This window comes from Lagopus muta, chromosome 16, assembly GCF_023343835.1.
Source record: "Lagopus muta isolate bLagMut1 chromosome 16, bLagMut1 primary, whole genome shotgun sequence".
Classification (NCBI taxonomy): Eukaryota; Metazoa; Chordata; class Aves; order Galliformes; family Phasianidae; genus Lagopus; species Lagopus muta.
In genome coordinates, this window is record NC_064448.1 from 4,114,355 (window position 1) to 4,127,604 (window position 13,250).

The 13,250-nt window shown below is 58.3% G+C and overlaps 1 protein-coding gene across 1 annotated transcript; it reads right to left on the reverse strand.

Moving 5' to 3' along the window:
* Positions 1-1,912: 1,912 nt before the first annotated feature.
* FKBP1A (FKBP prolyl isomerase 1A) lies at positions 1,913-9,868 on the reverse strand. The gene is made up of 5 exons (XM_048962806.1): positions 9,736-9,868; positions 9,581-9,628; positions 4,162-4,274; positions 3,366-3,518; positions 1,913-2,929 (listed from the first exon to the last, which is right to left on the reverse strand). Exons 1-4 carry the CDS (start codon positions 9,770-9,772, stop codon positions 3,390-3,392), a joined length of 327 nt encoding a protein of 108 aa, XP_048818763.1. The 5' UTR covers positions 9,773-9,868; the 3' UTR covers positions 1,913-2,929; positions 3,366-3,389.
* Positions 9,869-13,250: the final 3,382 nt, after the last annotated feature.

Here is a 13,250-nt window from a genome sequence, read left to right on the forward strand (position 1 = left end):
TGCCCAGGTGCCACCATCACACTGCTCAGTGTCACCGTAACCCCCAACCAGAAGCCACCACAGCCCTTTGCCCAGCACAGGGTGGGAGCAGCGGGTGCCCTCAGCCCCGTGTTGGGTGTCTGTCCCCTGTGACACCTCTCTGTGTGGGGCTGACGTTGCCACATCCCGCATCCATTCGTGATGGCCCCGTGGGAAAACTGAGTCAGGGCTGCGGGCGGAGGGTGTCGAGCCAGCACTGAGCCATGCATCCCAACCTGTGTGATGCCATCGGACCCCGTGTCCCCACACACACAGGGCCTGTGGGTGCCCGTGGCACAGGGCCAGCCCTGATGCAGGGCATGGTTCAGCTTTGCGTGCCAGCAGAAAGCAATCTATTTTACCAGCATTATTTTTAGCCTGCGGTGCCCAACTACCCCGGAATGCAATGGGAGCAGCAGGCACGTGATAAGCACAGCTGAGAGTGAGCACCAGGTCTGCCCTAGGATGGCACCTGTGCCAGCAGGGCTGTGTTAGCCTTGTGGAAATGGAGTTGGGAGGGCTCAGGTGCAGAGAACACGCTGGGACTTTGCTGCCCACTGCAGACACAGAGCCTACAGCCGTGCACACACACACTGCATGCACATGCAGCCATGAGCACACTTGCAGACCCTGCTCAGGCACACGGGTGTGCACACAAATACACCAACACTCGGTGATGACTCGCAGCACAATGCCACCATTCAAAGAAGCTGCTGCAGAGCCCTGCAGACAGACAGGAAAGGGACACTGGGTCATCCGCCCCCCAGGGCAGGAGGTGGCAGCCCCAGGTCCCCCTTGTCTTTTTGCTTTCCAGTCTTTATCTCCAGCCACAAAGCCATGGCACAGCCTAACACTGGTTAATAATTAAAGCAGAAGGCATTGCAGGAAGGGAAACCCAAGCTCAAGGGGAAATTTTGCCTAGGAGCAGTCGCTGCAAAGGGCAAGGCAGCTCCCTGCCTTCCTCCTCACGTTGCCAAGCTGATGGTCCTGGAGCATTGACCTGGAGGCCTGCAGCACTACCCAAAGCCCAGGGATCACCTCACTGCAGCTCCTTCCAGCCCGAAACACCAGAGCAGCACACATACAACGTTCCCAAACCAGGTGCTGCTGGTCCCAGCCTCAGGAGCACAGTGTAAGGAGCTCAGCCCACAGCACTGCTCACTCTCAAAGGCCTCATAACACTTCTCTCTAAACACAAACTTTGAACCTGCTGCGGCACGGGGATTTACTGCAGACACGTTATTGATTGCAGCCAATGATGCAAAGGCTGTTTGCAAAGAAGCCAGGTGTTGGCACGGGGATCTGAGCAGCACAGCTGGGGACCTTGAGCCTTTAATGCTACTGTTCAACCCACACCCTACAGCTGGGTGCTAAACCGGGCTCCCCAACACAGCCAGCAAGAGCAGCACCCACATTGCCAGCCACACACATCCCCTCAGCACCCGGCCTGCAAACGTCAGCAGGAAAGACCAGAAGTCACAGCTGTGAGCTCTGACATCCAGGTGAGAAACCACAGCGCAGCCACGGCCAGCCCTGGGGAGGAAAGGCTGCTAAGGAGCACTGCTAAAAAGGGGCATCAGCACCAGATCATGAAGGCACCAAAAATAAATGGATGTAGGACAGTTTTAGGGTCCCATGAGACCCAATCAGTGCATACAGCCTGCTGGACGTGCACTTTCCAACCTCCAAAAGGGGACAAAACAAATTGAGATCCAGCCCCCACGGAGCAGGAGAGACCCAGCAGGCTGAGCCACGGGGAGGCCGAGGGCAGCGCTTAATGGGTTTGTGGTAAGGCAATTAGAGCAGGTCGGGCAGGTCACTGCCCCACATCCCTACGTGCCCGACGGTGCTGCCAGCCCTCCCCACCCAGGGAAGAACCTCCAACACACAGGGCTGAGAAAAGCCAGCAAAAAGCGTTTTTATTGCAATCATAAAACTTGATACCTTTATGCAGTGGAGAAGGAAGTGAATTTCTCTTACCACGTCACTAGGCAGCGCTGGGGGCAGCGGCGGGGGAAGCGATGCATGGCGTGAGAGCAGCCAAGCGGCGATGACCAGCATCAGGGGCAGGAGAACGGGCAGCTGTGCTCAGCCCGGGGGCAGCCAGGGTCTGAAGCTTCCTTCCCAGGGTGGGCAGAAGGGATGGGGGTGTTTTCTTGCAAGCTCACCCCCCCCCCAGCTCCACCACCTCCCTTGTAGCACCTCCCAATTTGTCTGCTGCTGTTTTCTTGTTTTAAAGCAAAGAAAGCTCAACGTAAGAGACAGAATTTCCAGGGGGTGGGTGAGGCTCTGACGGCCCAACCACCGCCACAAAACCAAAAGTGAGACAACAAAGGGAGGAGGTGGGGGAGGACAGGGGCTGAGCATCCCCCCATCCCAGCGCGGCCCTGTGATGCTGCGCTTCCCCCAGAGCGCAGGGAGAGGAACGCTGCTTCCCCAGCACCCCAATTCCAGGTAACTACACACATCCTAACACTACTTTGTTCTCCACATCCATTCAGCCTCAACAGCCTCACTCTGCTATGGCTTTTGCAGCAGCAGCAATTTCTGGTTTTAAAACATCATAGAGATCCGAAACAAGTAACTAACTAGCAGGTTTCCTTTTGTTCAAACGACTCCTATCTAAGGTCAGCCCGTCTGCGTGCTACTGACAGAATGCAGTCTACACCTGGAACAAAAATAAGATTAAGAACTTGACCCAAAAAGAGTTGAGGTTTATGGCGTATAGTTTAAAAAGACATAAAAACACGATACAAGGAGGAAGAGTCAGACGCAAAGCTTAGTGACCAAAGGCATTCAATCAAGGTGTAAGGTTATACAATGGGTGTAGTGGACTATCAGGAAAAGCTCCGTACAAAGTCATGTGCACTTGTCTTGAAGCTGAGATTCTGGATTCCTCCATGTGCCAAACCTGTTTGGGGAGAGGAGAGGCACCGTGACACAGCCACCCACTGCAGCCCACAGGGACCGGTGCAGGAAGGAATGTGGTCACAAAGGGACGGCCCCATTGCCAACTGCACGGTCTGCTCAAAGCAGAAGTCAAATTGTGCTGATGTGGGGAGCGGGACACCATCCTGCCCACTGCAGAACCCATACAGTATAAGCAGTGGGGAGGACTGAGGCACATCCAGCCAGCATCGAGCTGTCTCTGTGGCACGAGCATGCTGCAAGCTCTGCTTCTATCCCACAGCGATTCCCAAATCTGCAAGCCTCCAAAACCAGCCCACAGCCAGAAACCCGTTCTCCACTCCACTTTCACCTCCATCCCATCTCCCCGAGGCAGACTATGGGACCTTGAGCCTCCCCCACGCTCCAACGGCAGCCGCCCTGCAGCTCGCCCTCCTTACCCGAGGACAGGGTGTTGGGGTGGGTCATTCCAATTTCATGAGCTCCACGTCGAAGATTAGAGTGGCATTTGGTGGGATGATCCCTGGGTGGCCAGTGGAGCCATAGGCGTAATCTGGGGAGATGGTCATCTTCGCCCTCTGACCAACGCTCATCTGGGAGGAGGAACGAAGATGAGGACGTCAGATGCACACAAACAGCGGGTGAGTGACAGCGGGAGAAACACGGAGCTGTTTCCCAATGCTGGGCACAAGCAGAGGGGACCGACGAGAGATAGGAAGGACATCAGCAGGGAAAGGCAGGCAGCAGAGGCTGGAAAAGGAGCAGGGATGCAGCAGAGGGAGCAGAGCTGGTGATATCCCTCACCTTCACAACCAATTCCGAGGTCTGCCAGGCTGCCCCCTGCAGACAGCAGCATCCCCGTGCTGCAGCGTGGGCGCCGGCTCCCAGCAGCACAGAGCCCACTGCAGTCACGCACCCTCCCCAGCCCCCTCCCCTCGTGCCCACAGCCATCTCCAGCAGGAGCAGGGGGCCCGAGCCCCCCACGGCGCTCACTCAGTGCTGTGTGCAGTGCTGAGAGGTGACTCAGTAGAGAAATGTCAGTGCTGAGTCACCGGCGTGCCGTAGGTGTTCCTCGGCCCGGCCCTGCTCCGTTCCTGCCATCTGGCAGGTGGCAATGCAGAAGGTGATATTCACACCCACGCCTCCCATGATGGAGGGGGTGGAAAACTGAAGGGCTGCACGCAGCGATTTCTGCCCACACCGCAGATCCCCACAAACGAGGGGGACGCCGGGCACCTGAGCAACTCCTTCCTCCCAGCCGCGGATCACCTCCTGCTTGCCCATCACGAACTTGAAGGGTTTGTTCCTGTCGCGGGAGGAATCAAACTTCTTCCCATCCTCCAGCATACCTGGGGACAGAAAGGAGAGGGAGGAGTGAGGCTCGTGTCACGGGAACAGGTTGTTACCCAGCAGGTGTGACGGTCACCGTGAGAAGCTCACATGGCCCTGAGTCAGTGGGATTTCCCAGCTGCCATGGCAGAACACCTGTACAGCGGGGGGCTCCCCCACCAGCACCTCCTGCTGCAAAGAGCAGGGCAGGAGCAGCCCTCGAGTGGGCAGCATTGCTCCTCCCAGCTGCAGGAATCACCGCGTTCCTACTCTGTGCAGTCTTCATGCAGAGAGAAGCCCTCCTGCGGGCGAGGACAGAGGGCAGCCAGGGGACACCTCGCCTGTCCCAGAGCACCGGCGTTCTGCACAGCAGCATGTGAGCCAGGGCTGGTTTCTGTCCTCGAGCACACAGAACGCAGCCTAGGCCGCCAGCCTGCCCATGCCCAGCCATGAGCCAGTGCCCAAAAGCAACAGTGCCAAGTAGGGATCACACCTGCCCAGGGCAGCCCTCATCCCACAGCACGTAGTGCAGGCTCAGCAGCACCAATAACCACAAGGCTAAATATAACCCTCCAGCACGAGCGAGGAGGAATTTCCTCCCTTCTCCGTGGTCCCTCCCTTGCTCCCTGCGTGACCTTCTTGGGGAATCTCACTGCTGGAGCTGCCTTATAGGAGCAGCGACGTCACTGGGAGCACAGCCCTGCTGGGAGCCGTGCCGTACCTGGGGATTTGCCCACCCGATGCACAGAGCCTGACGACGGGCACAGGCAGCAGACTGGCCATGGTTAATGAACAGCACCGGAGGGTTTATAATTTCAGAGCAACTGCTGCCAACGGTTTTCTCTTCTCCACTTCCCCCAAAAGCCCAAGAACTTGTTTTTCTGGTTGGAAAATTCTCTTTGTGAAAAACAAACTCGTTGCCCTGTCCAGCAGTGCACAGGCAGCAGTGGTTTCCCCTAAGCAGGGTGCAGTGTCAATGCCCAGGGGCGAGGGAATACACAGAGCATGGGACATGCTGTCCAGGCTCGTGCTGCGGTGAGCAAGGTGCATGGACAGCAGCAGGCGTGGTGAGATGATGAATGGAGGGTGTGGGAAACACACAGGATCTCCACAAGAGCAACAAGTACCGAGGGCACTGAGCAGCGCCCATGCAGTCACCATCACCCCACGGGCTCAGCATCACACCATGGAACACTCAAATCACACCACAAAGCACAGCAGTGCTGCCAGCGGTAACACAGGGCACCCAGGCTCGCTTGCTCACAGAATGGGGCCACTGTCCCATTTCTTCTGGGGAGCAGAATGAAGCATTTAATCTCACAGAAAGCAAAAATCTCCCCTGCAGGGCCCCCGACACCGAGCATCAGCACCAGCTCAGCCACTCACCCTGCAGCCCTGGACTTTGGAACAGCAAATCTGGGGTTTTCTTGTTTCCTCCTTCCAGGGTAAACCTCTTGGTGCTGAGCCTGCTCCCAGCCCTGCCTGGCACTGGGACAGCAGCAGCAAGGATGTGGGCAAGGGAAGGACAGTGGGTGCAGGCAGCACCACAAGCTGCTCCCAAGCTGGGCTGCAACAAGCCAGGACAGCGCAGCAGAGATCTGCCTCACCAAGGGCAGAGGCTGTGGCCACAGTTTCTGCGATTTCACTTTGGTGAAAACAAACTGTGGTGTGCTGCTGCTACCACACTGCATGGGGAAACCAGAGGCCACCCCCTCCCCAAATCCCTTCTGCACTCTGGCACACAGAGCTTGCCCCATGCACAGCACACAGCCATGGGATGCTGTGCCGCTCAGCCATGCCAACAGTGAAACAAAGAGCTCCGAGGCTTTTGAGATGGCATCTTCATCTCTGCAACTTCCTCTGCCAGAAAGGCTCCCAGGAGACTTCTCCAGCCTTGGACAAGGAAGAGCAACCATTTCCTCCTCCCTATCATCCCTAAGCGAGGAGATAACAAGATCTTAAATCTATTAGTAAGGCAAAGCATCCTCTGGCTAGAGGCAGAGCCCCAGACGCTGCAAACAGCCGAAGGCAAGGAGCAGCTGCCAGCCCAGGGCACATCCCAGCTTGTCTGAGCTCCGTGCAGGGCATCGTGGAGCTGGGAGACCCTGCAGCACAGCCACCCTACTGCAGCAGCTCCTGGCACTCAGAAATACAGACACCACGGTGGCTTGGAATAACCAAAGTGAGGGGAATGCAGGGCCTTGCCAGGACAGGACGCTGCCATTGCACCACAGCACGATACAGGAGATGAGGGGCTCCAGAGAGCATCCCTGGCTCCATGTGGGGCTGGCAGCAGGGCTATGCCAGGTCTCTGCCACACTTGGCAGGCAGTGGCTGGGAGACGCCAGCTGCAATGCATGACTTGGCTGCAATCCCTTGCTGGGCAGAGACAGCGGAAAGCAGACACACAGAGGCAGCCCTGCAGCCAATCTCCCTCCATCCATCCTCAGATGCAAGCCCTTGAGATGCAGGGACAGAGCAGGCGGACCCCTCTGCTGCAGCTGAAGGAAGGGATGGCATTGGAAACCCTTCCCACTGAGGGTTCTGCTGAGCCAAGTGTCCCACAGGACACAGCTGCATGCACAGCACAGCGTTGGGTGCTAGGGGAGCTGGCACCAAGCTCTCACCCAACTGCTCAGCAGTTGCACAGCCGGTAGGAGAGGAAACATCTTGCAACCGCAGACTGCTGTCATACGAGTGTGGCAGCATCTTAGAGAGCAATGCTAGGTGCTGCACAGGCAGCAGGAAGAGCCCGTGCTGTGCTGAGCCATGGCTGAGGCTGTGCTCAGCTGCACAGCGATGTGCAGGCGCTGGGGGAAGAGTCCTGCCTGTCACTGCACTTCTCCTGCCAAAGGAAGTCAGAGTTCTCCAGCATCTCTCCTTGCACTTTGTCACATCAGACCTGCTCCAGTCCTGGTGCCCCCCAGCATGGCCACTGGTCACCCAAGGAGCAATGCTGCATGGCCAGGTGGTTCTCCACAGCCCACGCACCCACTGCTCTCACCACTGGGAAGGATGCGGTCTCAGTTCCAGCTGTGCTGCAGGGTGAACAAGAACAAACCCCTGCTCCAAACTAGCTACATGGCCCCAAGGAGCCTGACGCATGAAGCATCGGGGCTGCTACCCACAATCAATGCACTTCTGCACTTCGAAGCCATCCTCCCATTGCTCTGAGCAGTCCTGAATACATAAGAGGAATTTACCCTTGATTTAGTTTCCTTAAGAACCTTTTCCATCAGACCTCACATCAAAGCCTTTTCCCAACGCCCCGCTGCGCCAGCTCTCCAGCAGTGCTCTTCCATTCCCCTGGGGGCTCAGCTCCCACTGGGAGCACCGACACACCCAAAGCACTGCTGAGGATTTTTTCCCCGTCTGACCTGGGAGCAAAGGAAAATGAAAGGATGGACCCAAATCCCCCCTGCGTGGCTCTGCTGCCACTGGGAAAATCCCAGCATGAGCGACTGATGCCTCCCAAGCAGCAGCCTGGAGGATGCTATGCTCTCCACCTTCTTCTCTAAGCACTGCCCTCTTGTGCTCCCACACCAGGGCTGCCTGCCCATGCATCCATCTGTCCATCCTTTACAGTGCTGGGGTGATATGGCTGCTCTAGCTGGTGCTGGGCAGCGCTGCAGTGGGGCAGAAGAGCTGCACATGGGTAGGACATGTGGGCTGTGGGGCAAGGGGACGCGCATCCAGCACCTGCTCTATGCCTGTTCTAACTAAACAAGCAGACATGGAGCACGTAGGGAGGAAAGGATTCTTTGGGCAAGAGGTGCAAAATGGATTTTGATCAAGTGACTGCAAATCTATAGCTCACCCATTAGAGCTCACTGTGCTCAGTGCTCCCAAACTGGGGCTGGGTTTCTGCACAGAGCAAACTGCAGCCACGGGGCTGGATGGCACACGGGGCTCATGATGGAGCCGCTGAGCCCAGCACTGAATGCACCGCGCTGTTACTGCTGTCATTGCACTGCATTCAATGAACAAGCCTCAGGGCCGGGGGAAATTAATGTTTTCTTGTATTTTTTTTTGAGGGAGCAAAATTCCCCTCTCTGCTCACAGCTAAAAGCAGGGGATCAGGGCCTATGGGCATTAGGTGTAAACCGGGGGCTTTGACTTCAGCTGCTTGCCAACAGAACAGATCAGGGAGCTGTCTGATGGGAGGTGGGGGGAGAGGGGGCTAAAGGCCAAAAGGAGACAATAACAACAACAAACAATACCAAAATAAATCAGAGAACCACTCCCAAGGCCAGCTTGTCGCTCACTGCTGCCGGGAAGGGTCCAGCAAGAGGCAGGTCCTTGCACTGCCCTTCACCCTCCCACCCCAAAAGCAAAGCGGGGGGCTGGAAATCAGCCCCAGCGACCCCCCCCCAGCAGCTGCAATGAGGCAAGGAGCGGCCGTGCCCTTTTGCTGGGGTGGGAGCAGGGCTGGCAGCAGCAGGGCTGGCCCACCAAGAGCCACTTGACTGCCTGCCAGCGTCCCTTTGTTCTTCCCCCGGCAGAGGAAACGGGGTTGCCGGCAGAGGAGGTGGCCAGGAGAGAGCGAGCCGCTTCCTCTCCTCCGGAGCAGGGAATTAAAAGGGATGGGGAAGGGAAGAGGGGGCGGGGGGAGGAGAAGCAGATGGGCTGGAGGGAGAGCTCAGACAGCGCTGCGGGAGCGGGGCTTTGGGGGCTCCTGAGCAGACCGGCACCTCACCCTGTGCTGCTGGGAGAGCAGGAGCCGGCCGGTGGCGGGGACAGGCGGGTCAGCCGCTGCATCCTGGAGGGCTGCAGCGAGCAGCAGGGGCGGCTGATGGGTGTGCGTGTGTGCGGCCGTGTCAGCTCACATCGCGGAGCTCCGAGCACACAACGTGCGGAACGTCACCCACCTGGCTGCGTGCGAACCCGGGCGGCTCGGAGCACGTCGGAGGAGGGCTGCTGGGTGGAGAACCCCGCGGCACCGCACCGTCAGCCTCAGCAGCAGCCACCGAACGGGGGCACGGGGACGGGCCGCTTCCCTGCCGCCCCCTCCCCGGTGGGGCCGTAGGAAGGTCCCAGCGGGGCTAATCTCAGCCCGTCGCCGCGCACCGAGGGTCGGACGCGGGGAGGGCTCGGCCCACCACCCCGGGCCGACCTCGGGGACCCCCACCCCAACCCGGGGAGGCACCGACCCCACCCCGACCCCCGGCCCCGCGCCGACCCCCGCTCGCGCCTCGGGGGCAGCCGAGGCCCGGCCCTCCATCCCCCGCCCGCGCTCCCGCAGGCCGCACGGCGGCGTCGGGGCAGATCCCGCCCCGCCTCCCGGTACCGGCCCGGCCCGGCCCCGCCCGCACAGCCCCGCACTCACCCGTGTAATGCACCACGCACGTCTGGCCGCGCTTGGGGAACGTCCGCCCTGCGGGAAGGAGACTCGCACCGTCAGCGGAGCGGCACCGGAGAGAGAGAGAGAAAGAAAAGGAAGGGGGGGGAATAAAGACAGAAGGAGCGCGGGGCGCGGCTCACCATCCCCAGGGGCGATGGTCTCCACGTGCACGCCCATGTCGCCGGTGCCGCCGCCGGTGCCGGTTCGTGCGCGCCCGCAGCGCCCGCAGCCCGAGGGAGGGAGGGAGGAGGGGCCACGTGTGCGCAGCCTCCGCCGCCATCGAGCCCGCCCGCGGCGCTCCGCCCCGCCCCGCCCACCGCCGCCATCTTGCCCGCTCCCCCCCCCACACGCACACTTCCCGCCCCGCCGCCATCTTGGCACCGCGCTGTTGCCGTGGAAACCGCAGGGCCGTGAGGCGCCACGCGCGGTGCCCGCCCGCCCTCAGCGGCTGAAGGCCGCCGTGCGGCATCTCGGCGCCCCTTTCCGAGCCCCGTCGCGCTGTGGGCCCACGGTTGATACCTCGTGAGCACCCACGAGGGAGCGGAGGAACCCCAAGGCAAATAAACCCTCGGGTTTTCAGCATTAAAATGGGACACGAGGAGACACTGAAGAGCAAATCTGAACTGCTTCTGCTCCTTGCCTGTATCCTTTATGCATTGGAGCACCAAGCTGTGGGGTTTTGTTTTCCTGCTTTAAGCTGTATCGTTATTTCTTGCATTAATCTGCAGTGCTCTGTGTGGTCTGTGAGGTTCCTCAGGCGCCCCACCAGTAGGGGAAGTGCACGAGGCCTGAGATTGAGGTGGGAGGAAATGAAGGGTGAGGACACGGGGCTTAAAGGCAGCATGGAATCATAGGGCAGCCCGAGGCGGAAGGGGCCCATAGGGATCGTTGTGTCCAACTCCCAGCATCGCTGGGTTCCAAGCCTCCCATCAGACCCAGCCATGGGCTGCATGGGGAGCCCCTCCTTCAGAAAACAATCTGCAGATTGTTTCCTTCAGGATCTGCAGCCATCCTGCAGGTGCTCCAGTGCGTCTCCAACGTGATCTCTCACAGAATCACAGAATCACTGAAGTTTGGAAAGACCTTTGAGATCATCCAGTTTAACCATACATCTGTCACCGATGGTACTCACTAAACCACGTCCCTCAACACAAAATCCAACCATTCCTTGAACACCTCCAGGGTCGGTGACTCCACCACCTCCCATTCCAGTGCCTGACCACTCTTACAGAAAAACAGTACTTCCTAACATCCAGCCAAAATCTCCCCTGGTGCAGCTTGAAGCAGTTCCCTCTACTTCTATCACTAGTTACGCAAGAGGCCGACCTCCAGCTCACTACAACCTCCCTTTAGTAGTTAAAAAGAGCAATAAGTAGTTATAAAGAGCAAACCTCCCCTGAGCCTCCTCTCCCATCCATTGTGGTGTTGCAGTGCAAGGCGCAAAGTTTGCATTAATTCAGCACACAGCCGGGGAGTGATTTGCTCAGATCCTGCCAGTGTGCACCAAGCTGGAGAGCTGCAAGGTCAACCAACGGTCATGCACAGCTCCGGCCCTAAAAATAACCAGCTCCAGCAAGGCTGAGCACAGCGGTGCTGCCGGCAGCAATGGTCAGTCCCTCCTCTCCCCTCCTTGCTGTTGCCAGGAGAGACGTGGGGGTGCTGAGATCCTGCTGGGAGAGATGGAGCTGTGGGATGGGGTTAGGGAGCAGGTGAGCTATTCTCAATATTTTGCCCAAACCTTCCATCCCGGCACAAGCAGGGATAAATGAGAGCCCACAGCTGCCTCCCACACTGTGCTGCAAGAGCTTTACACCCCAGGCTTGAACATCGCTCATGTTCCAAGAAATTCTAACCCTTTCCCCAGGAAAAGGCACTCTAAGCACAGAGAGACCAGCTTTCTAGGTAGCATTTTCCCTAAAAATGTGGGTTTCTCTGAAAAGTAACCCTTGTGTTCTTTGTGCACACTTGCCGACATGTTAGAGCATCGCTGTGAATCCAAAGGGGCACTGCTCTGCTGCACTGCAGAAGGAAGCATGGCTCCTTTGCCCAGAGCTGCTGGGACCTGCAGGAAGGCAGCAGTGCAGCACACAGCTCCCAGTGTAGGATGTGGAAACAGGAAACAACAGGAAACAACAGCTTTCCCTGACACCAGCACATCCTGACAGCACAGCAAATCCATGTCCGTCCTGGAGAACTCACCTGCTTCACCCCCTGACCTGTTCTGGGCACACTGCTGGCACACAGCCGCCTGTTGGCCACTGGGACACCTGGGTCCCTCTCCACAGAGCTCCTTTCCAGCAGCTCAGCCCTCAACCTGTTCTGATGTATGTGGTTGTTCCTCCCCAGCTGCAAGACCCTGCACTTGCTCTTGTTGAACCTCATCAGGTTCCTCTCTGCCCAGCTCTCAGCCTACCCAGCTCTCGCTGAATGGCAGCGCAGCCTTCTGCTGGGTCAAACACTCTTCCCAACTTTGCATCATCCTTCCTTCTTCTATTAAACCCCCCTCTCCTGCTTCACATTCTTCGGTCTTAAAATTTACAAGCTGCACCAGGCTTCATGTAGCTGTGACAGTGGCAGCCCAAGCAGAAACTGCAGTACCAGCATCCAAGGCATCTCTATGGATCAGCAGGGAAAGCACAAGGAACATTTCAGCGCACAGCAAAAGGACCGATGGCAAAACCTCTATTTTACTTGGCCGTGGTTGGCTTTAGCAAACACTGTACCAAGCCTCAAGCGTCTGGCAAGCACCCAGCGACCTCCAGGCAGGGGCCCAGATCCTTCCTGCACACACAGGGAGCAGTGCTGATGTGCCCTGCTTCTTCCTGCCCTGCCCACGGCCAGAGCCAGATCCCTGCACCGCAGCGCGCCGTCCCCGTCCTGCAGCATTAACCTCGCACCACTGCTGTGGAGCACTCTGGAGTATTGTTTGCACAGCAGTTCCATTTCTAAAATTACAAAAGCATTTCTCTCGGTTTGGTGGCAGCTTTTGTTCCCTCGATGCTCGCAGCAGGTAGAGCAGCACTCTGCTGGAAAGTCGGCAACAGCAGCGCAAGGCAGAGCCGCGCTGTGACAGAGCGTTCTGAGCCTGAGTCACACACTGCACACCCCCACAGTCCTGCTGAGTGCTGTGTGGGTGCTGGGCTGAGCGTGCACGTGGAGAACGCGTTCCCGTGAGGATGCAGCACCCTGGGATGTTGATTCTGCCCTGCTGCAGACAGCTGTCCTCTGCAGCACTGCGCCTGTGCATCCACCTGGAAGCACGGCTGTGCCTGGTGGCACATGGGCTGTTCCTCGCCCCAAGCACTGATCAGGGTGAGGTTTGACAAGGGAAGGTGCAGTGAGGTTGGAAGCCAGGGTGCATGCAGTGGTGCAGGACGACAGCTTGTGGGCTTTCTGCAGCTGCATGGAGAAATGCAGTGCTCTGCAAACATCAGGACAACGTCCAGTGCTTCATCCCTGACTCTGGGCTGCTGTCGCATTGAGATCTTCAGGGTATGGAGCAGGAAGTGCTTGCCCAGGCTCCAAGCCACTTCAACAGCCGCTAGCATGCAGAGCCAAATGTGGGCATGGAAGGCAGCTGGAGCCACCAGGGAGCAGGATGAGGTGGGGGTTCTGCTGTGTGTAGCTGCCACTCATCCCCAAGGGTTGCAGGAAG